Here is a 27813-nt window from a genome sequence, read left to right on the forward strand (position 1 = left end):
TTTATTGTGCACAGGAGCCACCTAAAAATAATGCCATCTGAGAAAAGAGCCTGACTATAATCACGGTTGTGGGAAATTTGACTCCCTGCAGGTTCAACATGCAAGAACAGAACGTGGAATGTAGCACAGAATTTGGAATCTTGAGAACTTTCAGGGGGAGTCTTAAGGAAGAATACTATGAAACGTATGAAGCCTCTACTCCTGCAATCTGGCATCATCATAAAATGGCCCACAGCAGTATTTCATGAACATATGTACGTACATACGTACGTACGCACACGCACACACTGCTTCTGATCTCAATGTTTTCTTTAGTGCTGACATTATCAAAACCAGCACTGCACTTTAAAAATCACAGGACTTAGACCGGGCTGCTAAGAACAGCCTGCTTTAGCTAGCAAATTTTTAGGGGAAATATTTAAATTTTATTTATTTATAAAATTATTTATATAGACCACACTGTATTGTAAAAATAGTAGGCCCTTGGCCAGGGTCTTGTTAGTCTGTTAGAAATGTCTACATCAAAATGGCCTTGATCTCACTTTTCAGCAAACAAATCAAATCAGGGGAGAGCAAGTCCAAATATCTGTCACTGTTCTGTAACCTTTCTGCAGGCCACCTGAATAGAGCTTGCAGGCCACCATCCGAAAACCTTTGTTCATCAGAGCTCTGTTGATGTGCAGCCCTTTCGCTTCTCCATTGTTATGTAAGGAGGAAAATTGGACTAATCTTTACTGGAAACCATGCAGCATGCAGAAGAGGAGAGAATTATTACTAAATTCCCCAAACTGCAGAGATAATATCTTTCTAGACAACAAAAAGACGTCCTCTGATCAACTTGCTTTCATCCATGAGCCTGATGGATGCTGCTAAAGGCTTAGTGTAAAGCTTTTTGAAATGTCCATGGAGGTTCGTCCACACAGCAGGCAGAAACTGACGCAATTATAAACACATTAGCTGGTAAAGGTAAGCTCTATAAAAAGACCAGCTTGCTGAGCAGCAAGGGCCACACTGGAAATTTGCCATGAGCCGTGGGCTACATCTAGTTTTCAGATTTTATTTGTGTGGAATGTGAATGGTGGTCATAATCTTGCAGCAGAAGAGTCACTTAAAATTGTGGGGTTCTTGGTCCCAGACCACTTAGTGGGCATATTACATGAAAATTTCCACAGGAGTGTAGATGTCTGTTGCACGTTAAAGATGAACAAATTTCACTGTGGCATAAGCACTCCTGAATGGCTCAAGTAATGTAAATGGTGGAGTTAAACGGAACAGAATGCAACAGCAGAGCCTGTGAAAATTCTGTTAGAGCTTACATGTAGGCCACTTACATGCCACTTCACATCAGTAGTAATTGACCAACCATATTAGAGCAGTTGAGGAAAGCAGCAATTCAACTACAGCTTATCAGTGTGGTTCCATACATACCTATTTAGGAGATATCTCCATTGCATTCAGAGAAACCTACTTCCAGGTGAGTCTAAATGGATGTTAACTAAGCCCAGTGGCCCTTCACAGCAGTAGTGATGAGCAACCTTCTTCCTTATGCACCTGCCCATATACTGAAGCCATCATCAGGGACCAGGGACAAGGTGCTTCTGCTCGCTGAAAATAGGTGGATGTCTTGGTGGAAATTAAGTGGAAGCCTTCTTGGCTGAAGCACCTAGCCCTCCCACCCCAAGGAGACTCACTTGGCAACCATCCTATGTCTTCATGGTGCCAGGTAAAGATAAATTCCATCAAATTGCGATCTAAATTGGCTTTATTCTGCCTCTGTGATATTCTCATGTGTTTTAATCGTGCCTCTGCTATCTTAATATGTTTGGTATGTTGTTTTGATAGGATTTAATTACTCTTATAGATTTTTCACTGCCCTGAGAGTATATTGCTGAAGGGCACAGCAGACATATTAAAGAAAGTAAAAAATATGTAAATCTTCAGAGAGAGAGAAATCCTGGGCTAAATTTTGTATCCAGAGGAGCAGAATGCTACAACCTCTTCATATGGGTGTACATATGTAAGTTCAACAAATATGCACATAGTTCCTTCTTTGTGTTATTTAATCTTCTTGTGCTGGTCATTAGCAGCAAAGAAATCTGCAGTTCACTGAAGCCCTGCCACTTGCTCATTCAAATCCTACTCATCTGAAGTTTCATTAGGCACTGCCCACATACTTTCATTCAAGCCTATTTACACAGTCATAAAATCTAAAAATAATAATAATAATAATAATAATAATAATAATTTATTATTTGTACCCCGCCCATCTGGCTGGGTTTCCCCAGCCACTCTGGGCGGCTTCCAACAGAGATAAAAAATACACTAAAATGTCACATATTAAAAACTTCCCTGAACAGGGCTGCCTTCAGATGTCTTCTGAATGTCAGGTAGTTGTCCATCGCCTTGACATCCGATGGGAGGGCATTCCACAGGGCGGGCGCCACCACCGAGAAGGCCCTCTGCCTGGTTCCCTGCAACTTGGCCTCTCGCAGTGAGGGAACCGCCAGAAGGCCCTCGGAGCTGGACCTCAGTGTCCGGGCAGAACGATGGGGGAGGAGACGCTCCTTCAGATATACTGGACCGAGGCCATTTAGGGCTTTAAAGGTCAGCACCAACACTTTGAATTGTGCTCGGAAACGTACTGGAAGCCAATGTAGGTCTTTCAAGACCGGTGTTATATAAGCTTTTTTTTAAAGAAAAAATGAATTCTAGGTCCAGTACCAAATTCTGTGCATGCGCTGAAGCATGGAATAAACAGCAACCTCTCCCATAGCAAATCTCATGTCTAAAAGCATTGTGGGAGAAATGATCGTACTCAAATCTACTGGAGCATTGGTTATCCCATGAATTTGAGAGTGGCGAACAGATGAATGTACAGTTCCCTCCCACATGAAGTCATGGGAATGATTTGTGGGACCAACCTAGAGTAGACTTCTCTTAGCTGGTGTCCTTTAGGTATTTAAACTACAACTCCCATCAACCCCTGTCTTCATGGCCAAGAATGGTGGGAGACTGCAGGAAGGTCATGCGAACATGACAAATAACATCTGGTGGGTTCCAAGTTGGAGAAGAATGAGTTAATGGAGGTCCTGTGAATTTAATATATATTCATTTATTCAAACAATTTATATATCCCTTAATGGCAATAGTCTCTAAGTGGCTTACAAAGATGCAATGCAAAAAATAAAAATCAGTTAAAATTATAAAATCAGACGTCAATAAAAATGCCTGCTTGGATGATGATGATTTAAAAACCATTAGGCTCTGGAAGTTAAGCAGAGAGGGGCCTGTTTGACCTCAACTGGAAGGCAGTTCCATAAAATAGAGCCCACAAATGCATGGCTCCTAGTGGCTACCAGTCATGTACCTGAGCCACGGGAACAACTAACACAGGCTCACCTGAAGTCCTCAGTGATCAGGCAGGGATATAAGGGATTTAACAACTTATGAGAGGCTTAACAGAAAAAGCATTTTCATTCCCTTCCCCTATATCCACATGCCAATAAAATATGTCTCTTTATTCTCTTTGGAATTAATTTTTAGATCCCATATAAGATATGTTAACATATAATTTAACATTTCCCTAATTCAATTTTAATAACAGGGCACAATCAGCTACTTTACTGAGGGGCTTTGGAATGCCTCAGGGCTCAGAGATCACTGGATAGAAGGCCCTAAATTAAGAAGTACAGCTGAAAAAGTGGCACATTTTCGGCAATAAATCTAAAGCGCTGTCACAAATTGATCTTTCAGTAAGAGACATTTAAGAGCAAATTGATAAGCTAGACAGCAATAAGTCACACAGAACAGATGGTATTCACTCAAAAGTACCAGAGATCGGAACAATGAAATTACAAAAACTGCTAACTGTATAAAATCAGTTTATGTGGCAGAGGTACAGAAGGCAGCCATTGTAATGCTGCATTCTATGTGTGTATGTGTGTGTCTTAAAGGCTATAAAGTTGTTTGTGGAACTGTAGGACAGTGAGTCACTTTAGTCCCAGAAAAATCAGTGAAAATTGTAGTAGTCAGAAGAGAATTGGTATAGTCCACCCATGGGATGACCTTATAGAGCAGCCACATTAAAAACAGCTCCTGCTAAAAGCACATTTAAGATACAGGCTCAAGATATGCCTTAGGTGAGCACTAAGGCCTGTAAAAATACACAGGGACCAGGATTCAGGCTGACAACAGGGTCAGGATAGAAACAGACACAGGACCATTTGTCAAAGGGAACACCAACCAAGTGCTGAATAGGATATGGGCCCAGAGAGGAACTTAAGCCAGCACTCAGGCTCCAAGAGATAAAAGACTCAAGAAGAAACTAAGACACATTTGACAAGATGGGAATCACTGGAAGACTCCTCAAATGCCCAGGTGAGCACCAAAGCTTTTGAGCAGCTCCAAAGAAAAATGGTTTTCAAGGAAGGGCAAGTAGGAATATCCTTCAAGGCACAGCTTCCTGGAGCTAGATAAGGTCAAGACAGGAGAAGGAAGACAGCACATGAAAAGATGAAGAACTGAGGGCAGGAGAAATAATCTGGATCCATGGACAATAATAGCAAGAGATGTGTGCAGTGCCTGTCTGTCTTAGTGAATCAGGCTATATTCTGGGATAGCCAAACATAAATGGAAGTTCTCCAGGACTGAGCTTTGGACCTGGAAACACCATGGATCCTCTGGAATCTCCCCATGCTATTACCCAACTCCTAATACTTCCTCATCACTGCCCTTCTCCCTTGTCTTCTACTCTCCCGGACAAACCATTTTTCCAGGCTGAGAGAGGGCAGCTTAATTTATGTTGCTAAGCAACTACCAATGACAAATGGTTAGATCAGCTGCTCGACCACTATGGGGTAAATATCCTGCTTACTAATGTGATGGCCCTGTGGATGTTGCTGTACTCAAGACAAGCAAGATGACCACCTCAAAATATTATGACCCGGGACACGGCCTGGAACATGGCAATAAGAAACAGCAACATGGGCAGCAGGATAAATTCTAGGGAAGAGACATTGTGCCTATCTCTGTCACTACAGCTTCTTAGTGAAGAACCTTCTGGACTGACTCCTCCCAGGGTGGCCATTGGTTCCTCCTGGACAGGAAAGAGTGTAAGAGAGCTTCCTGTTTCAGTGCAACTTTGCTCTGGTGTGTTATGAGTTTCTGGCTTTCAGTCCTGCCTTCTGGTTTGCCCTCTCTCATCCCAATTGCTCTTCAGTCTGGACTCCCAGTTCCTGACTCGCTCCAAATGTCGGCCCACGGCTCAGCCCTGACAACAGGATGACCACCTACTCCATGTCTAGTCATGTCACAAACTGTGACACTCACCTGGCAAGTGAGGGGAACATATTTCTAGCATTGCAGGCATTGTAAATGATGCTGTAGGATGATAAGGATAGACTGAATGGAACGATTTTTACAAAAAAACCAAAATGACTTGGCAGTGAAATGCCAAATGAAATTCAGTGCAATGAGTGCAAAGTAATGCTCACTGGAAACGACTATTTAATGTAAGCATAGAATATCGAGCTCTAAATCACCACTCAGAAAACAGATTTTGGAGTCATTTTTCATTGCTAAAATAAACAATGCACCACTGTAGCTATGAAGGTAAGCCAAGAGGTTAGAAACTATTAGGAGAAAAGAAAGGGGATGGGGAGAGAACAACACAAGAAAAAGCTAACAATGCCCATATCAAAAATCATTGCTGCTGTGTGCACAACTTGATTCCATGAGCTGTTCTATTATATCACACACAAAAAGAAGACAGAATAGAGCTGGAGGGGAGCAAACTGTTGAGAACAGGGAACAAAAAATATCAGTGCCAAGGATAATTTCCATTATGAGGAAATCCCTTAAAGTCTTAACAGTACTTGTCCTTTGAGGGATGGCATCACAGATGAAAGTAAGACTATGGAACATCCACAAGGAAAGGGCAGAAAAAGTGAATGAGGAACTTGAATTTTTGTCTGGTCTGTATGATGGTATCTTGCACAGATGGAGATCCATCCCATCATTAGATTTCCCAAGAAAACAAGTAGGGAGCAACTCAATGAAATCAACCACTACCAGCTTTCATGAAAAATTGTTTTTATGTAATGCACTGTTAATCTATAAAACTCTTGTTCACAGGATTTGTGGAGGCTTTTAGAATAACAGATGAAAAAGATGAAACAGATGAAAAATAAAAATAAAGGACTCCCTTTATTTGTGCCAAAGTGATCATCAAAGCTTTAGAGTATCTCCAAAGATAAAACTTCCAGAGTAGGAATATCATTCAAGGGCTAGATAAGATCCAGGCAGGAGAAGCAGAACAAGTGCATGACAAGAAGATTGTTGGCTGCTACCATGACAGTAAGAGTATACAAACTCCCCACTCCCTTAAACCTCAAGCTCTTTCCTGCATTCCGTCTAGTCTCTGTCAGTCACAGGACACTGGATTGAATTAATCATTGGTCTTACTCAACGTGGAATTCTTAACTGATGGGTTCTGTAGGAAACAGCCACTGTGAGGAAGGCTAAGTCAAGACACCCCGCTGATGATGGTAGTAACCCACAGGTTAGCAAGAAGAGTCATCACAAGCTAGCCAAAATCAGTAAGTCATGGCTCAGTTACAGTGGTGCCTCGCAAGACGAAATTAATTCGTTCCGCAAGTCTCTTCGTCTTGCGAGTTTTTCGTCTTGCGATGCATGGTTTTCCATAGGAATGCATTGAAAATCAATTAATGCGTTCCTATGGAAACCGCCTTCCCCCGACCTCTTCTGGCGGGCGGCATTTTAAAATCGCCCGGGACAGTGGAGGACTTCTCCGCTGTCCGGGGCGATTTAAAAGCCCCTGGGAAGGCAAGCAGGGGGGACAAAGACTTTTGCCCCCGCCTGCCTTCAGAAGAGGTCCAGGACAGGCGGACCTCTCCGCAAGCAGCGGGAGCGCTCCTTGCGGAGAGTTGCCAGCGCGCCCAGGCTTCGCGGCCCCGCCGCTCGGCATCGGGGCATCCTTCCGATGCCGGGCGGCGGGGGGAGACTTTCCCGCCCTGCCGCTCGGCTTCGGGACATCGTTTCGATGCCGGGCGGCGGGGGGAGACTTTCCCGCCTCGCCGCTCGGCTTCGGGACATCGTTTCGATGCCGGGCGGCGGGGGGAGACTTTCCCGCCTCGCCGCTCGGCATCGGGGCATCGTTCCGATGCCGGGTGGCGGGGGGAGACTTTCCCGCCTCGCCGCTCGGCATCGGGGCATCCTTCCGATGCCGGGCGGTGGGGGGAGACTTTCCCGCCCCGCCGCTCGGCTTCGGGACATCGTTCCGATGCCGGGCGGCGGGGGGAGACTTTCCCGCCTCGCCGCTCGGCTTCGGGACATCGTTCCGATGCCGGGCGGTGGGGGGAGACTTTCCCGCCCCGCCGCTCGGCTTCGGGACATCGTTCCGATGCCGGGCGGCGGGGGGAGGCGTTCTCGCCGCCCGGCATCGGGGCATCCTTCCGAAGCCCGGCGGCGGGAGGAGGTGTCCCCGCCCCGCCGCCAGGCTTCGGAGGAGGTCCGAGGACAGCGGGGAAGACGAGCTGCGCTTCCCCACTGTCCCGGAGATTTCCCTATGGGCTGTCGTCTTGCGAAGCAAGCCCATAGGGAAATTCGTCTTGCGAAGCGCCTCCAAAACGGAAAACCCTTTCGTCTAGCGGGTTTTCCGTCTTGCGAGGCGTTCGTCTTGCGGGGCACCACTGTATTTCCTAACCAGAGGCTACTAAGGTATAGTTTAGGGCTGGGGTTGTTGGGCATTGTGGTCTAAAATATCTGGAGGGCACCAGATTGGTGAAGGCTGTTTTAGAGTCAGTGATCAGCACTAACCTAATCCCAATGTATTTATCACCCTTCCTATGCTTTTAAAACATCTTTGCTAATGCTGTTACAAAATTATTTCAAGTAAGAATAATTTGTTTTTTTCTTACATGCTCTTAATTTTGGACACAGTATGAGCGAACACCAACAAGTACATTTAATGGCTTTCTTCCCACCTTCCCTTATCTCTGTGAATGAGAAATACTCTGCTCGAGAATGGACTAATTACATATCAGATTGACCATAACAGTGTCTCTTCTCTTGTGCTCGAAACTATTATTGGGCTGTATCTCCTGGGAGGGAGGGAAGGTCTGAGATGAGGTAAATTTATGGAGGGCAAGCCCATCAACAGCTCCTAGCCATGATGGCTAAGCTCTACCTCCACTCTCAGATGCAGCATGCTTTTGAATAACAGCTGCTGAGAATTGCAGGTGGGCAGAGAAGCTTGTAGGCTTTCCACAGGCTTCTGGTTGGCCACTGTGAGAACAAGATGCTAGGCTAGAGAAGCCACTGGCCTGATCCAGCAGGCTCCTCTTATGTTCTTTCAAGTGTTTCAGCTCAGCTGCCCTCCTTCCTTGTTCAATACTGTCAACCATCACAGCCTCCTTACTGTCAGGGAAGTGGCTCAATTTGAACTGTCAGCTTACAGCAGCAATACAGACAACAATAAAGACAGAAACAAGTGATATCTCCTTTCCTTTATGAGAGAATTTGGTGGGGGTGGCATTTCAGCCCCATTTTCTCCACTACAGTTTCCATTTCTCAGCCACTGATCTCTACCCAAGTCCATAAAATTATTTGGATACCAGCATAACAAAAATAACTTACGAACAGGATTCCATCTTCTGTTTCTATGCCACTTGGGTAATATTACTGCTTAGGCAGAAATTGCTATAGCATCACTGAAATACCATCTAGCATGTCTACTAGGATTCTGAAATACTGTACAATACAGTGGTACATTGGGTTAAGAACTTAATTCATTCTGGAGATCTGTACTTAACCTGAAACTGTTCTTAACCTGAAGCACCACTTTAGCTAATGGGGCCTCCCGCTGCTGCCGCGCCACTGGAGCACGATTTCTGTTCTCATCCTGAAGCAAAGTTCGTAACCTGAAGCACTATTTCTGGGTTAGCGGAGTCTGTAACCTGAAGCGTATGTAACCCGAAGCGTATGTAACCCGAGGTACCACTGTATTATAGACAGGAAATTTTAGAGCAGTGGTGGCGCCGGGGGGGGGCAGGATCCTCCATCTAAAGCCAACTACACTGAATTTCATTGGTAAAATTGAATTATTCAATTGCTGGGACTTGGCCAGGCCAAAGGATGTAGCTCTCCTTTGAGAATGTTTTGAACTGATTAGGAGTAGCTCCTTTAATTGACAGAAGTTTTTGGATCAAGCTGTATGTTATTTGTTCATTGCAGTTGGCACTGTTAAGAACGGAAGGCCTAGGGAGCCGAGACTTGTAAGAGTTGGTAAGCGAGAAAGTGGGCAGGAAAACACAGCCAGGCTGCCAGCTGGGGAATTGGGGGGGGGGGAGAGACTATATTGTGTTTTAACTCTCAATCAGGTAAGGGAACAAAGAAGGGAGAATATAAAATTAAATGTTCAGCTAGGGAAAATTCAGCACAGATTAACAGTTAACATAGATTTACACTCAGTGAAGGTCTGTACCCAGCAACACCCAAAACAGTCATTTATCGAGAGCACAGATTATTAAGTCTATGAAATGAGAAGGATTTGGTTTATCTTACAAGGCAAGTCACTTGTTCTAAGAAATGTGAAGGATCTACTTTATGTTACAAGGTGATGGAGTGATGGAGTGGGTGGAGCCATTTTCTAAAGCAGAGATGAGGATTCACTGTTTCTAAAGCCATTCATTGTTTCTATAGCCATTCATTGTTTCTAAAGCAGAGATGAGGAATCTGTGGCCCAGCTCCCACCATCCCTGATTTTTGGCTGTGCTGTGGATGATGGGAGTTGGGAGCCCAACAACATCCAAAAGGCCACAGGTTCCCTGTTCTAAAGCAATGGCCCACATGGTGGGAAGCTATATCCCACTTGGGAAGGTGCCCAGTTTGCAGCTCTAGGGCAACACAGGTTTGGCTTTCCCCTACCTCGACACAGCTGGCCTCCTATTCCAGTGGAATCTTATGCAATGGAGCAGAGGGGCAAGAAAAGCAGGTGGACAGACTGCTGTGACAACCAGATAGGAGTGCCGAATGGCTTCATGCCTTGAAGCATCTATTGTTATTATTAGCAGTAGCATAGAATAATAGAATTCATGGAATCATAGAGTTGGAAGGGTCCCAAGGGCCATCTAGTCCAAGTCACTGCAATGCAGGAATCACAACTAAAGAATCCCTGACAGATTCCTTGTAGTAGCAGTATTTATAGGCAACTTCTGGTTTAGGTTTGTCTGAATGATGTGCGATTGCACATGCATGCACAGTGCCGTACTCAGAAGTAGTCCCCAAACATCATAAAGACATCATGAAAGGGGGTGGAACGGGGCAGAGTTGGGCATGAATATTGCCTGTATTAGACTTCTTAGTTATTTGTTATGCAAAAGGTCTCAAAGCAACTAACAACACATTTTGAAACCTAAACATAGATTCATTATAGCATCACGCATCACACACACACACACACACACACACACCCTACCAACCATTCATTAAAATATATACTACCTCTCCCCACAACACCCCTCCCTCCCCAAAGGTCTGCCATTTTCCCACAGGGTCTCCCCCATGCTGCCCTGGGAGCCAAGCTACATAAACAGGGAAAGCCCAGTTACTTACTTTCATTATCGCCACCAGGAGGGTGATAGAAAGACAAGCCCAGGGAGATTATGGCTGCAATTTCCAAGATGATTAACGTGACATCCTGAAGTGCTTCCCAGACTAATTGCAGGAAAGTTTTGGCCTTTTTGGGTGGGATGAAGTTCTGGCCAAATGCTTGTCTTCTTTTTTCCAGATCCGCGGGGTTCCCAGAGAGGCCTGCGAGAAAGAGGGTGTGTGGAAGAGAGAGCAAATTAAAGGGGAGTATCAAAAAGCATGATTACTTTGAACCCACTCTTTATGCCCACTTTCCTTCATCTTCCACAGGTTCCATTATGTATATTACAAAGTACTTCCCACCCTGTGAACAGTAAAGCTCTCCTGCGGTAGATGTTGTTTGCAAATAAATATTGCAAACACGAAGTTGCTATGTCAAAGAGAATGAATGAGAGGTGGAGAACCACTTGCAGCCCAAGGGCAGGATTCCCTTCTGGAGGACACAAGCCAGCAGTGGGTGGAGCCAGAGGCAAAAGTGGGTGGAGCAACAAATGTAAATGTTACCTTTTTATCATAGGTGAGTTTGCACTCACACACTCCTCTCTATCCTCCATCCAGACTGTGTAACACTACTTTATTTAACAAAATTAACACATCACTTGGCTTAATAAAACCTCTAAGCTGCTTACAAGAAATATAAACCTTATCACAGCATAGAACAGTTAAAAACAAGTACTGAAAAATATTTAAGAGATAATTAAAATTAACAGTAGAAGATAAACACATGTCAACATCTATATATCGGGATAGGCTTGCCTAAACAAAAATGTTTTGAGCAGGTGCAGAAAAGAGTACAGTGAAGGGATCTGGATGATCAACAGGCAGGGAGTTCCGAAGTGCTACCACCCTAGAAGATTGATTTCTAACAGCTGCAAAGTTCAAGGACACATTCCAGCCAGGCAAAAAAATTCAGGGTACAAAGCAGGGCCAATCAGGGGTCTGGCCTAGGCAGAATTCTGAGGGTCATACAAAGGCCCCTAGACATTTCATCTCCCCACCCCTGCTCTAGACATGTTACAGCCTTGGAGAACTTTGGCATCCCAATAATAGAATACTTTGTATTTATTATCACACAGGCATGGAATCAAATATTTTCTGTGAAAATCCAGAGTACCTCCACACACATCCCCTCATCTGCTCACTTTAACTGACAGTGTACTTAACACACCCACCCACATTCAAAAAGAAAAAGACAGCTGCACAGATTGGTAGTGATCGCTACACCTGTCTTTTGGGTGTCTTTCTTACAGCTGTTTAAAACCACATCCTGCTCCACAGTTCAGGAGAGGGAGAGGAAGATCTACATTTTTAAAAGAAAACTTTGTGCAGAATAAATTAGGAATAGGAGGATTAGTAATTAGGCAAGGCCAAAAAAGAAAATTACTCTGCATAATTCAAGTTAATCGCATAATTGGGATTTTTGAAATGTTAAGTGTACAGAATCCCATTTTAAATGCAAGACAACCAGGGTCCACTTCCCAGATAACAATGTGCATTCAGCTGATCAAAGCAGCAACATAGGAAGGGGCTTAGCTATTGTCTCGCTTGTGGCAAGTATCCAAAAGATGTTGACCACACAGGTCAACAACCCATTCATCCCGCATTAGGATTTTCATCACAGAAGTTATTTTCACATGCATTCTAGGAACAGAAATGTCTGCAAAATAAGAAGAGGCCTTGAAACCCATTCCCATCCATCAGATTGTATTATTTTGCCCAAGCTCTTGCTACTCCTCAGAAACAAAGGAGGAAAGCCAGTTGAGGCTGCACGGCAGTTCTCACTTGAAGAGAGCAAGGTGTCAAGGATGCCGGTGTTCCTATCACCCAGCCACCCACAGATTTTCCTGAAGCCCAGATAGTGGGGCGTGAAATACCAAACAGGAGCAGAAGGAGCCCTGTGATCTTACATGACTAGCTTTGCTCAAATATCAGGTCGGAGGGTTCACTCTGCAATCTACCAGGGTGATCTGGGGAAAGGTGGCATGCCAGCAAGTGATGTGAACTCATTTCACGGTTGCCAATTCCGAGGCAGGCTATTGGGTGTGTGTGTGGGAAGACATTCTTGGCACACAATAGAAGAAAGAGGAATTCAAGAATGGATGGGAAGACTCTCATCTCTTCTCCACTTCAAGTCTATGACCATGTTGGTCAAACACCCCATCTTATGACTTCTTAAGTATCTGGCTCCTGCTACCTTTTACATGGACCAGCTAATTAGAAATTAAACCTGAGCTGACTATGCATTGTCCAGTCTCTCTGTTGCAGGGCTGCAAAGATCTGCCTGGTGGCTCTCTGGTTGCCCAGTCCCAGGCGCGGAGGGCAGAGCCGGCTGGCCACCTCAGCATCTCACTGGCTCAGTTGCCCCCAAACTTGAGGCACAGAGCCACCCACAGCAGAAGAGCCCACCATGGTGCTCCGACAGATGGGCAGGCTCTTCCCCGAACTCAACTCTTGGGCCCCAGACTATCGGCCTGGCGCCCCTGAGAGCCCAGCGCCCGGGTTTCCCCCACTCCTAGCACCTATGGGTAAGACGGCCCTGCTCTGCTGCAACTGGGGATAGGAACAGCAGTGTTTCCTGCTGGAGGACTGGGTTTCCTGAATTAGCTGGGTGGGTGGGATGGAGTAGACAGCCCCTGAGATCTCTTTAAGCTCTATGATGCTATAATGGCAGCTGCCAGTGCTGTGCCACTGCCTCAGCTTTAGGGGTTAAAAGGAATCACAAGGCTGTTGGGGGCATTGTATAGATACAACAAGTGTGGAGGGATTTTTCCATTTGAAGAGGCACATTTTGCCATTTTTAAACCGAGAAGTGACCTGATAATGCGTTACTTTTCACAAGGGCCTACTATATTTCAAAATAAAATATTCTTTCTGACACATTATTTCTCTTTCTCTCTCTTTCTGACACACACACACACACACACACACACACAGTCAGCTTACACATTTATTTCTGGATCACACTGGACACACTAATAAATATATCCTTGAATATATTAATTTATATTCTTTTTTTGTTATTATTATGAAATGAACAGCACCTGTGCCACTGTCCCCCTCCTAGATTGGAATTCTGGGCTGCAGATTCCCTCCCCTTCCCCACAAGCTTTTCACACATCAGTGGGACTTTCAAATCCCCAAAATAATTCATGCCCTGGAAGCACAGATACCAAACAATCCATACTGCGGGGGGTGGGGGAAATGAACACCACTGCTGGAGCTAAGCACCTTATAATAATAATTTTTATTACCATAGAGCCTAACATGAAACATCCAATTCCTTTTACGACTAAAGGTGTTTACCAGGGTAGTTATAGCAGATACGAACCAAGTGGCAAAACTGCCTCAATTTATATTGCAAAGAGACAGGATTTTCCTTGGGAGAATGGAATTTATGAAGGAAATGGGATAACATGGCCATGCAACAGCTGCAGAGAGGTTGAATACAATATTTTCATTTTCATCCCATGCTTCCTTCAAGATCTCAGGTTGGTGTACATGACCCTCTCCATTATTCTCACAACTCTGTGAGGCTGAAAGATGGTGACTGTCCCCAGATCAGCACTGGGGGTGAGTCAGGATTCGAACTCTGCTTCCCCTGGTTCTAGTCCAACACATGAACCACTATGCCATGCTGGCTTTCCTTCAATGATGTCATCAAGTAGGCTAAACCCAGTGAATGACCATGCATGACTAGGTGGACGTGATGCTTCAATACAGCAAATGACCAAGTTTAAATTGTAAAGCCTTGGCAGAGAGAGATTGAGCACATCTTCATTGCTTGCCCGTAGCTCTAACCATGAAGCCCTCTGTGGCCTAGAACTATGAAGACTCCTTCTCCCAGGGACTATCACTCTGGCTTTTAAGATCTTCTCAAATGTAATAGTTGCCAAAATGTTGGACTGCCACTTAAGGCGCTCAGAGTCTTGGCAGCTCCCACAATGCTTTGCTTGGGCAGGAAAGGACAGAATAATGTCCCTGCATGGCAACAATCTGGCTGGCACTTTCTTTGACATATGGGATGCTGCTAGGGGTTCCCAGCAGGCACATAAGCTCCGGAAAACTTGCCACGCTGTCTGACTGGTGACTTACACCTCTCCCTGAGGACGAAGGGGCAGGAAATGGAAAGAAGAAACTTGAGCGTACTGGAGTCTGCTGGCTTAAACAAATGTCCAGAGTGAAGAGAGAAATCAATGTTGCTTTTATCCAAAAGCAAGCAGATCAGAACAGCTGGAAAACAAGGAAGTGCAGCTCCAAGAGAAGAAAGCGGGGAGATCAGGGAGCAGCCAATGCAAGCTGCTTCATCCTCTTAGCTTTGGGAGAGAAGAAAGGATACCCGTCCCTACATTTCCCGAGCCAATTTTTTGTAGAGCTAGGACCTCTGGCTGGACCAGAAATGAGACCTGAGTGGACTTTCAAAGATTTCCAGAGACCAGTGGCTGACTGGGAATGTTCAAGGAAAGTTAAGCCTTCACGGTCAGTCTACTCTTTGTCATGAACTGGCTGGATCAGAGGACCCCAAGGGAACCCCCAAGTGAAGAAGTCTCATAGCCAGGTGAATGGTGGGGGGATGACAATGAGTGGTCAGAGGGAGAGGTGGGGCCAGACTGGGAGGACGAGGAGGTGTTGGGAACTGAAGAGGCAACAGGGTTTAGTGAGCAGGAAGAGGCTATGGCAGAGCGTGGTTTGGACTCAGAGGAAGGAGAGGAAGAGGGCCAGGAGACAAAAATGAAGCGGACTGCTGAAGAATCAAGAAGTCTCCCCCTCCTGCTGTGATCAGCTCCCCTTCTCCCTGGTCTACAAGAATGTGCAGAGAAATGGAAGAGGGTGGAACAACAGGAGACAGAACAACAGAACACTAGCATTCTAGGGAAGGAACCAGGTGAGGAGCCTTAAGACAGCTGTGGGAAGGTGGGGACCTTCAGTCCCCACAACTGCCTCATTGGGGCAAGACCTACTGGAAAGAGTTGCTGGGATCACTAGAACTGCACTGTTTTGGTTTCTTTGAATGAAGCATTAACTTCACTGATACTAGCAGGGGCTCCAAACTCCACCTCTGCATGCAATTTAATGAGCATTACTCCAAGGTGGATTGCCTTCCCCAATGGGGCACCCTTCGTATATTTGGAACTACAACTCTCATCATCCCTGATCATTGACAATGCCAGCTGGAGCTAATGGGAGTTGTAGTCCAAGCCATTTGGCATGCACTGGGCATGGAGAAGCTTGGTGTATACCTTAACATTTACTTATACACTATTTTATGTACAGGAGTACTTTCCTCTACAAGATGAGGTGTGCTTAGTGAAGAACCGTGGACTATTCTGCAAGCTGTCTCCTTTGTTCTGCTTTCCAGAAAAGAAATAGGCAGAGGCAGCTTGAGAAGAGACAGAGGGCTCAACTCTGGTAACATAACAAGGAGTTCTCACCTTGCTTAAACTCTTCCCCAAGTGAGAACAAAAGCAATATAAGGGTGTGCTACTCAAATAACTTTGTACAAACACAACACTGAGATTGTGTTCTTTAAGTACCGGTAATTACTCCAATATAACAGCTTCATTCTTGGGAGCGATTTCTTGCAACAGATTCCCATTGGAGGAATTGCACACGGAAGTGGAAATCTATGTGGATTTTACTACAAAGGCCTTGGAGCAGGTCCCTTTCACCTCCTGTTCAGCACCACTCTTGGGAAACACATGTTAATGTTTAATGTATGCTCACAGTACACAGAGGCAGCTAGTCCCTGTCACTGTCCATGCAGCTCCATTCAAACTACCCCCCCCTCCCGGCCCGTTCTAATTCCAGGTCCCTCATCTTGTATTTTCCACATCCACACCAGGCAGAGCAGAGGCTGAAGACAAACCCACCCCTTACAGCCACCCTCCCCCAAAGTAAGTGAAATACAATTCACCATAGAAAGCTCATTCCTGGTTTTCTCTAAAGGAGAACAGGAGGCCCACTGGACCAGACTGGATGTGTCTCCATTGAAGTGGGCAAGCTCCATGCTCTGGGTCACTTTGCCTCAAATCAATCTGTCATTCTCCAAAGTAGGCTGGGGACTGATGGTGATGGGTGCCACTGTGGGCCTGGCTTCCCAGCAGCAGTCTTGCCACCATGTCCTAGGATGTTGAAGGGGCAGGCCAGGAGTGAGGCTGGGGTAGTTCAAGCACACCAGAACAGCCAATCTGGTGCAATGAGCTGCTCTTTCTTGGGTATGCTATAGCTGGTCTTATTGACAACACATTTTTCTCCCAGCTACAGTACTCGCTCCTTCCCAGGCTCCTGTATTTCATGCATGCTGCCTTTCTTCTACTGTGTCTGCAAATTATTGGGTTGTTTGGTTGGAGTGTGCTTGTCTGACACCCTCCTCAATCAAGTTCTGGCTTTTGTTTTCTTTTAATCTCTTGCAAGCGCCCTACATCCACAAAGCCACCAGCTGTTTGGGTGCACAACTGTGCAACCAGCTACTAAGAGGAAAACAAATAAACGGTACACTGTGTGAAAATGGGGCTTCACTGACTGTAGCTGTATAAAAAGTACAGTGGATAAAATAACAACAACAACCAAGCCTTGTGAAGAACGGTTGAAGGAGCTGGGTATGTTTAGCCTGGATAAGAGGCGAATGAGGGGAGATATGATAGCCATCTTCAAATATCTCAAAGGCTGTCACACTGAAGAGGGAACAAGCTTGTTTTCTTCTGCTCTGGAGGGTAGGACTCAAATCAATGCCTTCAAGTTTTAAGAAAGGAGATTCTGACTATGGAAAAACTTGGTGACAGTAAGAACTGTTCGACAGTGGAACAGTCTCCCTCAGGAAGTTGTGGACTCTCCTTCCTTGGAGGTTTTAAAGCAGAAGTTGGATGGTCATCTGTCATGGTCATGGATGCTTTAGCTGAGATTCCTGCATCTTTAAAAAACAACAACCCAGTAGTAAAATAATTTAAAGCAAATTACAGTCAAGAGAATATATGTCTCAGGGTCAAAGGCCAGGACAAAGAGGTGAGTCTTCAGCATACAATGAAAACAACATTAAGAAGGTGGCAGATGCACTTCTGTATGGGGAAGGAATTCCACAGCTTAGGAGTTGCCACAGAGAAAGCCCTGTGAGCCTGAAATTTACAGAGAGAAAACATTTCGTTTGGTGTTGCTTATGGGTAACATAATGTGAACTACACAGTTTAAATGAGAACACAAACACAAAGTAAACTCCAGAGTGGATAAGCCTTAACACCAATACATACAGTTGTAATATATAACCTTAGAAACAAGCCCATCACAGTTACTAGTCAGCAGTTTTATTTTATTAGCCTGCTAAGGTGAGCAGCCTCTTCCTGTGCAGCTAGCATGGAAATGTAAGCTCCAAGCCACTTAGCAAGTTAGTTGCAGTTTTTATACTGCCTTCTGCCCAGCATGCTGGCAGAAAACAAATGGAGATGTGTTTTTCCATGCTGGCCAGAAGCCTCTTCCTCTGTGGTCAGCATGGAAACTAAGAAGGCTAGCAGAAGAGGGAAGGAGCCATCCGCCTCTCCGCTGTCAGCACACTCACTTGCCTACACGGAACTTCTTGTTACCCATGCCAACCGGGCAAGTTAGATGTAATATATGCAGTGTCCCCCCTTGTCCATGAAGCTCACTGGGTGATCTTGGGCTGCTCACTGTTTCTCAGCCTAATCTGCCCCACAGGGTTGTTGTGAAGATGAAAATGGGGAAGGGGAGAACCATGAATTCCTTAGAGGAAAGGTGGGATAGAATTGCAAATATTAAATAAACACCGCCTGCCAGTTCAGGGTACCTCGTGTGAGAGACCCTAATAGCAAAGGACTCATGCTGACAATGGCAGTACAACCACCAGCTGCAGTGGCAGAAAGAGAAAGAACATTGAAATTTAGCTCTTATTTACTGTGTGAGTGCATGCACACAGATTTGTGTAGTTACTGAAATGTCCAAGTTAGCTACCCTAATTTCAGGCTATAGGTGTATAGGAAGACATTAGTGCAGGGTAGCCAATGGGTCTTAAACCCTCGGTAAGTTAAGGACTTCCCCTGCATGTGAAGACAGGCTCTGGCAGATTGAGCGGACGAGATCAATAGTGGGTCTAATGGTCAATAAGGCTGTTTCTGCATGTGCTGTAGAGGGGAGTGAGGGGCAGATGGGGATGGTCAACCTGGGATGGTAGCCCATTTGGGAGAAGGAAAGCTCTCATCCTAAATCTCTGTTGCCTTGCAGGATATCTTTGGGAGAAGAAATGGCTAAGAAGTAAACCCTACACAAATCTGGATGGTCCCCAAGATGGTTGGATGGTGCCTTTTACGCCTCCTTCCAGCAACTCCTGCAGCCAAGCTGGTTCCAACATATTGCTCTGAGGCTGAGAGGGGAGTCTTGTTGTCTGGGCAGCCCAGGACCTCTGTACACACTGCCTTGGCTAATGCAACAGTCTGACTTCACCCCCCCCCCCAGGCGCACTCCATTGCCTCTTGAGACAGACGGATGCCAACAAGTGCAGAGGCAGCCTTAAAGTGGAGATTTAGAGAACTCAGTTGTGATGCTTTTGGAAATTTCATCCTGCAGTGCCTCTTCTGACAATAAGAAGAAGGTCAGAAGCATTTGCTTTAAGACAAACCACCGTTCCCTGTTATAACTCAGAGAAGCTTTATTTTCGAATTCAGGCTAGTTCACTAACTAGATTTTAAGCCTGTCTGGGTTTCAATTTGCCAAGAAGAAGTCATTTCCCTTCTATCCTTTGTCAGCCTTCTTTGGTCAGAAATCACAATTTCCAAAGTCCATGTACTATGTATGTTGATCTCTCAATGGAAACATTGATAAAACAAACATTATCATGAGGAAACTAAAGTTTATTATAAAGACAAAGTGTGTTTGTGGTTTGTGATTTAAAAAGAAGGCTTTATCAGTAGCTAGTCTGGCTCCTATGAGCACGCCTTGAACTCTCTTTTTATCTAGAAAAGGGCAGAAGGAAGTCAACTATAAGTGATAGGAGAGAAGCCTGTGTGCAAGAAATAAATGAAGACTGGGGAGGGGGGCAAAATAGGAAGTTTAAAGGTTATGGGAGGAAGCAAAAGATCTAGAAGAAAACGAATGATTGGTTGTGTATTTCTTTAAGGATAGGGATTTCTTGACACGGTGCATAGCTAAACTTTGAAATTCACTCTCACAAAACATAGCGATGGCCACCAACATGGATGAAGGAGCAGTGGCAATTTCCCACATGCATGACAACTGTCCAACCTTTTGGTTTCTAATAATGTAACATTTAAACAAAATGTTTGTAAAATGTAAAAGTCTCAGTACTACTTTGAGAAGGAGGATTAAAAAGTTTATTATTATTATTATTATTATTATTATTATTATTATTATTATTTTACAGAACAACAATAAAAACTGTGAAGATTCAGAGAAATACCCATGTCCAGCAAGCTCAACAGGGGAAGAGGATGGTTATAACTCAGAGACCCATGTCTCAGCTTCAAAAAGAAAAGTAGCAAAAGAAGGCACACATTATTTTTGTTCTGTGAAAGTATCCAAGTTCAAATTACAAGGGCGACTCAAATTAAGGGGGAGCGCAGGAATATTTAAAGCAACAGGGATCCTTTAGGAAGCATTCTGCTGGGCGCAGAGACCAAAACTCTCTCCATCCCCCAACACAGGGTCTCAGCAAACCTTAAAATGAATTCAGTGATCTCAGAATGGCCTGAAGACGGCTCTTGAGATGGAAGCAATTCTGAGCCATGAGTTTCTCTGTGATAGTGATAATTAGACAATGCACACTGGGCTGCCTTAACCTGAATGGGTTTTCTGGAGATGGGAGATTAATTTGGGTTCTTTTTTGATACAAACTCAAAAGCACGAATGCCAGCTTCAAAAGCTAATACACTGATGAGACTCCCTTTCTTAGATACATCACATTCAATTTCTAGTGCAGGGATGGGGAACATTTCCCTTTCCTCCTGTTGAGAACAACATTACTTGGAGGTAATCTGTCAGGGGCTCCTTGCCAGCAGTGGGTAGAGCCAAATCAAAATATAGGCTTGGCCACTTCTTAATCTTTCTCTTTTCCCTTTTCTTCCTCACCCATCAGACTGCGAGGGGAGGACCCGATTGCTCTTGCCAGAGTCTGAGCTGTCTGCATGCAGAGGGCTTAGGAAATTAGGCTGAGGGCTGAAGGCTGCTCACCTTTACACTTCTGCAATTAGCTGAGGAGAACCTCAAGCTGCTGAAAATGGCCTTTACGTCAACTAAACACAACTAAATCTGGCACTTGAAATGTTTTGCCTTTGATCCTGAGCACTGCGCTGGTCTCCAAAGGGCTTGTTGCTAAGTAGAGAAGGGCAGATGAAGCAAAACTGGGACTGATGGGAACTGGGCATGCACATTCCTGGCAGCAGGTGCTGCTCTGCTTGGCTGGGATTCAGCAGCACTAGTTGCCCACAGAGTACTCCTATATTTTAATAGAGAAAGACAGATAGCCTCAAGAGACAGCTTGAATCAGCAAAATGGATTCAATAATTTTTTTCAGTGCTCACAGGAAAGTTTCTGAGCCTGCCATGCAACTCTGCTGAGCTGTGACCAAATTTGGCATGCAATACTCAAGTTATCCAAACTCTGGGGCTGTGTCCAGAAAGCAGCTTCCCCATTGCAGATTCAATGCTAAAGTCCTACTGCATGAGGGTGTGGCTGGCATAGTTCCTAGGTAACATGTACATTTTAGGTGCATTGATATTTAAAAGAATCTTGACAGGAAATGCCCAGAGTTTTGCCAGTGCACCTTACTTTAAGACCTATACGGTCAACCCAGTCAAAACAAAACAAATTCCTTCCAGTAGCACCTTAAAGACCAACTAAGTCAGTTCTGGGTATAGCTTTTGTGTGCATGCACACTTCTTCAGATACAGGTATCTGAAGAAGTGTGCATGCACACGAAAGCTCATACCCAGAACTGACTTAGTTGGTCTTTAAGGTGCTACTGGAAGGAATTTGTTTTGTTTTGACTATGGCAGACCAACACGGCTACCTATCTGTAACTGGAACTATGGAAGGTCAACCCAGTATTTCAGTTGACTTCAGCCTTTTCAGATGTAACATGGGACCACACAGTCTCCACTCCCCAGCTCTTTTGTGAACATAAGAAAACGATCAGAAGCATGTCCTTTAAAACAAACCACAGTTCCCTGTTATATCAAAAACCAAGATGAACTGTGGTTTCAGATCCTGGATTGTGCACAAGATGGATTTTAAACAAACCACTGGCTTATTTATGTAGCAGAATGCCATGGTTTTCCCATTATGTCTGAAGCACGTCTTCATCTGGACAATGGAAAGCATTGTGTAGGAGACTGATCTTAGGGATGGTAAGTCCTGACTCACAACTGGGTATTGTAATCCAGCCTAAGGTGGGTCACACCACAACTGTCTCTTTGCAAATGGTTCTTAAGAAAGAGACAAAGAAGGGATGCCAGATGTATGTGGAAAGAGAAGGTGAGAGTAGGAGCGAGAGAGAGAGGGAGAAATACTACAGAGAAATAAGAAAACACTGAAGAGAGAGCTCAACACAGGGTTTGTTTGTTGGTTTGTTTAAAAATTAGACATATGACCCTTGTTGCTGGTTGAGTTTAAATGTGGGTCCCAAGTCTGAAAAGGTTGGAAACTATCAACAATGGGATTGCTTCGCTCTGGCCTGTAGACTGTTGAAATTCAAGTCAACCTAAATATTTGTTTCCAGCCCACTCCTCACCAAGTTGTACTCTAGGAGGCCCTGGGTTGAGACACTCCACTTTCTCCCATTGTTGTCTACATATTTGCATACAGAATCAAAATGGAAGACAGCATTTTGTGTTTGGTAATTGTTTTTATTCTTTTCAATAAAGTTTGTAAAGGAAAAAATAAAAAGTGGGGAAACTTTGTCTCGGCACCCTAAAGGCTGCAATCAGGGCTTAATTTTGAACCAGACAGAGATATCCCAGCTTCACAGTGTATTTTCAGTGCCAGTGTCTATAACGTCTGTCAACAAGAGAGGTGTTGAAGCTTATATCCTTAGCAATAGTAAAGAAATGCCATCAGTGTTATAACTCCTTTTCTGAATGCATTCCCAGCCAGGCATCCACCCTGAAGCCTCAATTTGTAGCAGCTCTGCGGCTGCCAAACCACTGGGAGACTGCATGGGCCTCCCCATCTGATCAGTAGCCTACTGGGAAGATGTGTGGTGGTGAGAACCACGGAATGAGATATTCATATACCTTCCAGGTGCATGAGAATACATCACAGCAAAGCAGCTCCCACACTGCAAAAGGGGCCTATACCTAATCCAGTTCCTCCCCCTCACCTCCATAGCCTGTAGCCTTCCCTCTCTGCCAATGAATTCTCAAGCAACTCAGGAGGAGTATATTATCTGGATAAATCGAGCAATCTCGCACTTCCACAGGCTTCCACGCAGGTTGCCTACAAATGCACGCTCCTTCGAAAGGAAGAGAAAAGACTCCTGGAGGGAAAGCCAAAAGCTGAAGGCCTGGGGAAATAAGACTGGTGTGTGGGGCGATGTAACAGATTCTTTGCCCAGCCCATGGAAAAAGCCTGTTCCCATCAGGCCACTGATGATGTGGAATGTCTCATTACAGGCAACAAAACCGTCTCAGCCTGCCAAGGTCAAAAAGTAGGACAAAGAAAGAGGGGGCATGTGGAAGGGTAATGGCAGAGGGCAGGAAGCAAGAAACGGCTTGTGGCATGTGCGATTGTATACTGTTGAGTTGTTTTGCAGCAGCCTCAGATGCACCGAGAGCAGCAATAAACCAAAGTGAGATCATTTCATAGGCTGTGGGGGTGGAGAAAAATACAAGTGTGAGAAGGAGGCAGAGTTGCGGGCTAGAACACTGGTAAAGATATGGCCAGGGAAATGACTAGGCCCAGTCTCTCCCACCCCATGACCCTGCTCAGCCAAAATGTCCCCAACATCCATTGTGGCACAGTAGGTCCCAGGACTGAGTGAGAGGATAAGCATTGACTGTGGCAAACACATTGCGACTCCTTTCTCCCCACTGCTCTAGTCCAAGGGAGGCCCTAGGCTGGTGTGAAGAGTTCTAGGAGAAAATGGGGGCCCTTCTGGCCATGTTGGAAGAAAGCAACCCACAATGGAGCTACAGAACAGAAACCAGCTGGTAGAGGGGTCACTAAAGAGCTTAGGAACATAGCCCTGCTGAATCAGACTAAAGGGCTACCTGGTCTAGCATCTTGTTTCCCACAAAGCCCAACAAAATGCCTATGAAAAACCCACAGGTAGGACATGAGTGCAACCACCCTCTTCTGCTGTGGCTCCCCAGTGACTGGCATTGAGTAGCATACACAGAGATGCCCCTAAAGATTTCCTCCCCACAGTGCTCTTCTGTGCAATGGGAAAGGCCATAGCAAAGTGGATAGAACATCTGTTTTTGAATGCAGCAAGGTCTGAGGTTCAATCCCAAACCATTCTGAGGAACCCATGATTAAGATTTCAAAAGGCTAGATCAGGCTTCCTCAACCTTGGCCCTCCAGATGTTTTTGGCCTACAACTCCCATGATCCCTAGCTAGCAGGACCAGAGGTCATGGATGATGGGAGCTGTAGTCTCAAAACATCTAGAGGGCCAAGGTTGAGGAAGCCTGGGCTAGATGGCCACATGACAAATGTTTCATGCAGCTCCAGCTAACTACAGATCAGTGTTGGAAGCTACTCATAGGAAGCAGCACACTTCCTTGTGCAGAATCCATCCAGCTCAGTACTGCCTACACTGACTGACAGCAGCTCCCCAGGGTTTCAAGGAGGAGATTTCTTCTCAGCTCCATCTGGAGATGTCAGTGGCTGGATCTGGCATTCTGCATGACAAGCATGTGCTGTACCCAAACACACCTCCCTCAAATCCCTTCTTGGCAGTAAGCCTTTTACCTGTTATTTAATCCACCCCTACCCCCACCCCAATGCTATCTGTGGTTTTGACGACTTGCTGCCTGGCAGATATTCTGGCTACACATGGCCAGAATGCCCTTGCAGGCTCCAGCCTAGAACGGCACCCCTCTGAAGCTGGGATAAGGGGGGGGGGGACCAAATGCAAGTTGGTTATTAATTTTAACCAAATCAAAGTGTGCCTAGTTTGCTCCTGTGAGACCATGGCTCACCCAGTGGGCCATCCCCAGCTGTATGCGCTCACCGCTTGGCAGAGGAAACACATGCCTTGGTGATCCAGATTTGGCATTTCCACCAGGACAGCCCCCCTTCTCTAATTACATCTTTAGATTGTCTTTCCCTTGCCACTTCCTGTTCCCAATTGCAGCTGTGAAATATGCTAATCCGCTGCTTACACCATGAGAAACAAGAGAGCTAATAATAACCTGCAAGTTTTCAAAGCGCGCACACAGAAAAGAGTAGTTTTCAGCATCTCACCCTTCCTAGTGCAGCTGCCACCCCACACTGGCTGACCCCATGCGCTGTGTGACAACTGGCTGGGACCAGCCTGTTTACTTTGTGCTCACTATGGCCTCCCCTACTAGGAATCCTTTAATGCGTGAATGGAAGTGCCCACTCTCTGTTTCAAGAAACACAGTTCAAGGGAGACCGTCCCTCTTCTTTGGACCAGCTGGTGTCGGAAAAATGCAGATCCTATAAAGTTACACAGAACTCTTAGTTAGGCTGTTTGGGATAAACATCAAAGGGGGGGGGCAGAAAAAAAATACTCTCTGCCTTTGAGGTGCATCATAGTACAGTGGTACCTCGGGTTAAGAACTTAATTCGTTCCGGAAGTCCGTTCTTAACCTGAAACTGTTCTTAACCTGAAGCACCACTTTAGCTAATGGGGCCTCCTCCTGCTGCTGTGCTGCCGGAGCACGGTTTCTGTTCTCATCCTGAAGTAACGTTCTTAACCCGAGGTACTATTTCAGGGTTAGTGGAGTCTGTAACCTGAAGCGTACGTAACCTGAAGTGTATGTAACCCGATGTACCACTGTATTTCACAATGTAATGCTATGTCTGCATAGTATCAGTTTCAGCTTCATGCGGATGGAGCCAGCCAGCACAAGAGATTATGCTGTCTTAAAAGGTGAACCATCACTGCTGCCTTTCCTAGTGAACTGACTTCCACTGCTGTCTCCTCTTGCCCTTCTTTAGTTTTTGCTGCTGTGTGAGCAGAGGCCACTCAGACAGTTCTAGGCACTCTGGGGTCCTTCTCACCCCACAGTACAGTTGTACCTTGGTTTTCGAACAGCTTAGTTCACAAACAACTTGAAACTCGAACGTTGCAAACCCGGAAGTGGGTGCTCCAGTTTGTGAGCTTTGCCTCGGAAGCCAAACGTCCAGCGCGGCTTCCAATTGGCTGCAGGACACTCCTGCAGCCAATTGGAAGCTACACCTTGGTTTCTGAATGTTTCTGAAGTTGAACGGACTTCCGGAACGCATTCTGTTTGAAAACCAAGGTGCGACTGTATGTCTCTTGGAGGAAGGGGCCTCAGAGTGAGGCACTGTGAATGAGGCAGTTTTGGAGAGTGCATGAGCCACTGCTCTGACGTGGTATCAAAGGTTCCACATTTTACTCTTGGCAATGGCAAATACTATTAAAGTTTAAACACTTGTAAAATATGGTAGTTTAAACAGGTTCTCTCACAGAGCCAACCACTCAGCCCAATCCAGTGCAATGAGGCAAAGGACTCACCTTGTCTAATAGGAGGGCTGGACCCATATGTGAAAATCTGTCAAACTCAAAAGCTTGTTTTCATCAATTTCAACCATAGTTAAGTTTCAAAAGAGGTTCTATTGTCTGCACTGCATTCCTTGATCTAGAGGTCTCGTTTAAAAGTATCACTCTTCGCATTTAAGACGTAAGGGAAAGACCTGGCATTTTACTGAAGGGGCTTTAGATCAAGGGAGGAACCCAGCCAGGTCTGTGCATTTATGGGTATCACCTACTTGTGTGATGGTTAAGCCTCAGGTCATTCTTGTGAGTTCTCTCCCTCTTCATTAATTTTCAACATGTTCCCTTGAGGGTTTTGCAGTTGTATGTTCACTGCGCTAATAGCACCCGCATGCAAATAATCTTGGATTGCACTTTCTATTGTGTCTCACCCTAGTGATCACTTTGAATTTTCACAAGTACACAAAGTAACATCAAAAAGCTGCAACCTGCTCCACAAAGCTCACCTTTAGAACCAAAGTGTGTGTCCGAGTGTATGTGCACCGACACTAAAGTCTCACTAGGCTCCTCCAAAAAACAGATAATCACAATGTCCAATTCACACGATTTTTATCAGAATTTTTTGAGCATGGTAAGTTGGAGCAGGAATTGTATCATTCTTCAGACTAGTACAAATTGCAGTATGTTGTATGCTGCAACATCTGTGTCAACTTCAAGTCAGGTACGGATCAATGGAAGACTCAACTACAGCAGTTATGTACTTTTACTGTAATATATTAGGAGGATAGGAAACATTCCTTTACATTAAAGCTGCACCTGCTATACAGTGAATCAGAGATCATACAGGGTCATTTAAGACCTTTAAGGATCCCCAGGTACAGATTTCCTCTGAAGTGTAAAGCAAGGGGATAGATGGAGGCTGTAGGACCTTCTATTGCTTTTTCTAAAAGAACAAGAACAACATTTAGATTGCCAACTCAGAATGGACAGCTTAGAACCCTATACTACACAGACCTGCTGTGCAACATAGCCAGATGGGTGGGGTACAAACAACAACAACAACAACAACAACAACAACAACAACATATTTGCCTTTGGAGACTGTGTGGTCCAGGACTTGAATGCAGCTTGATTAATGAGGAAGCATGAAACACAGGTGCTTTGTGCAAACTATGACTGCACTCCCAACTGCACTCAAATTCTGCAAGCAGGTTGGATAACCCTTACCTCCAACTCTTCTTAATTTGCACCCTCCACTCCAGGGGTCAGCAAAGTTTTTTTGGCTTGGGCCGGTTCACGGTCCTCCAGATGCTGCAGTGGGCAAATGCTATTTCCGGCACTCCTTCCAGTGCGGCGGAGGTGTGCAGCCAATGGGAAGCCGGCCAGCGTTGTGGAAGGTGGTCCCCGCTCTCCTTCACACTGGTTTAGCATGGCGCACGGGAGCCAACAGAACAGGCGTCGGGGGTGCCCAAGTGGGCGGGGGGT

At 45.3% G+C, this 27813-nt stretch overlaps 1 protein-coding gene across 8 annotated transcripts in view; it reads right to left on the bottom strand.

The window, feature by feature from the left end:
- ATP2B4 (ATPase plasma membrane Ca2+ transporting 4) overlaps positions 1-27813 on the bottom strand; it is a 162828-nt gene that overhangs the window by 51860 nt on the left and 83155 nt on the right. For all 8 annotated transcript variants that reach the window (XM_081865330.1, XM_081865326.1, XM_081865333.1 and 5 more), the window contains exon 3: positions 10633-10830. In XM_081865330.1, the coding sequence (XP_081721456.1) occupies positions 10633-10830 (198 nt within the window). The remainder of the gene's footprint in view (positions 1-10632; positions 10831-27813) is intronic.

This window comes from Podarcis erhardii (genome assembly GCF_964252035.2).
Source record: "Podarcis erhardii genome assembly, chromosome: 6".
Classification (NCBI taxonomy): Eukaryota; Metazoa; Chordata; class Lepidosauria; order Squamata; family Lacertidae; genus Podarcis; species Podarcis erhardii.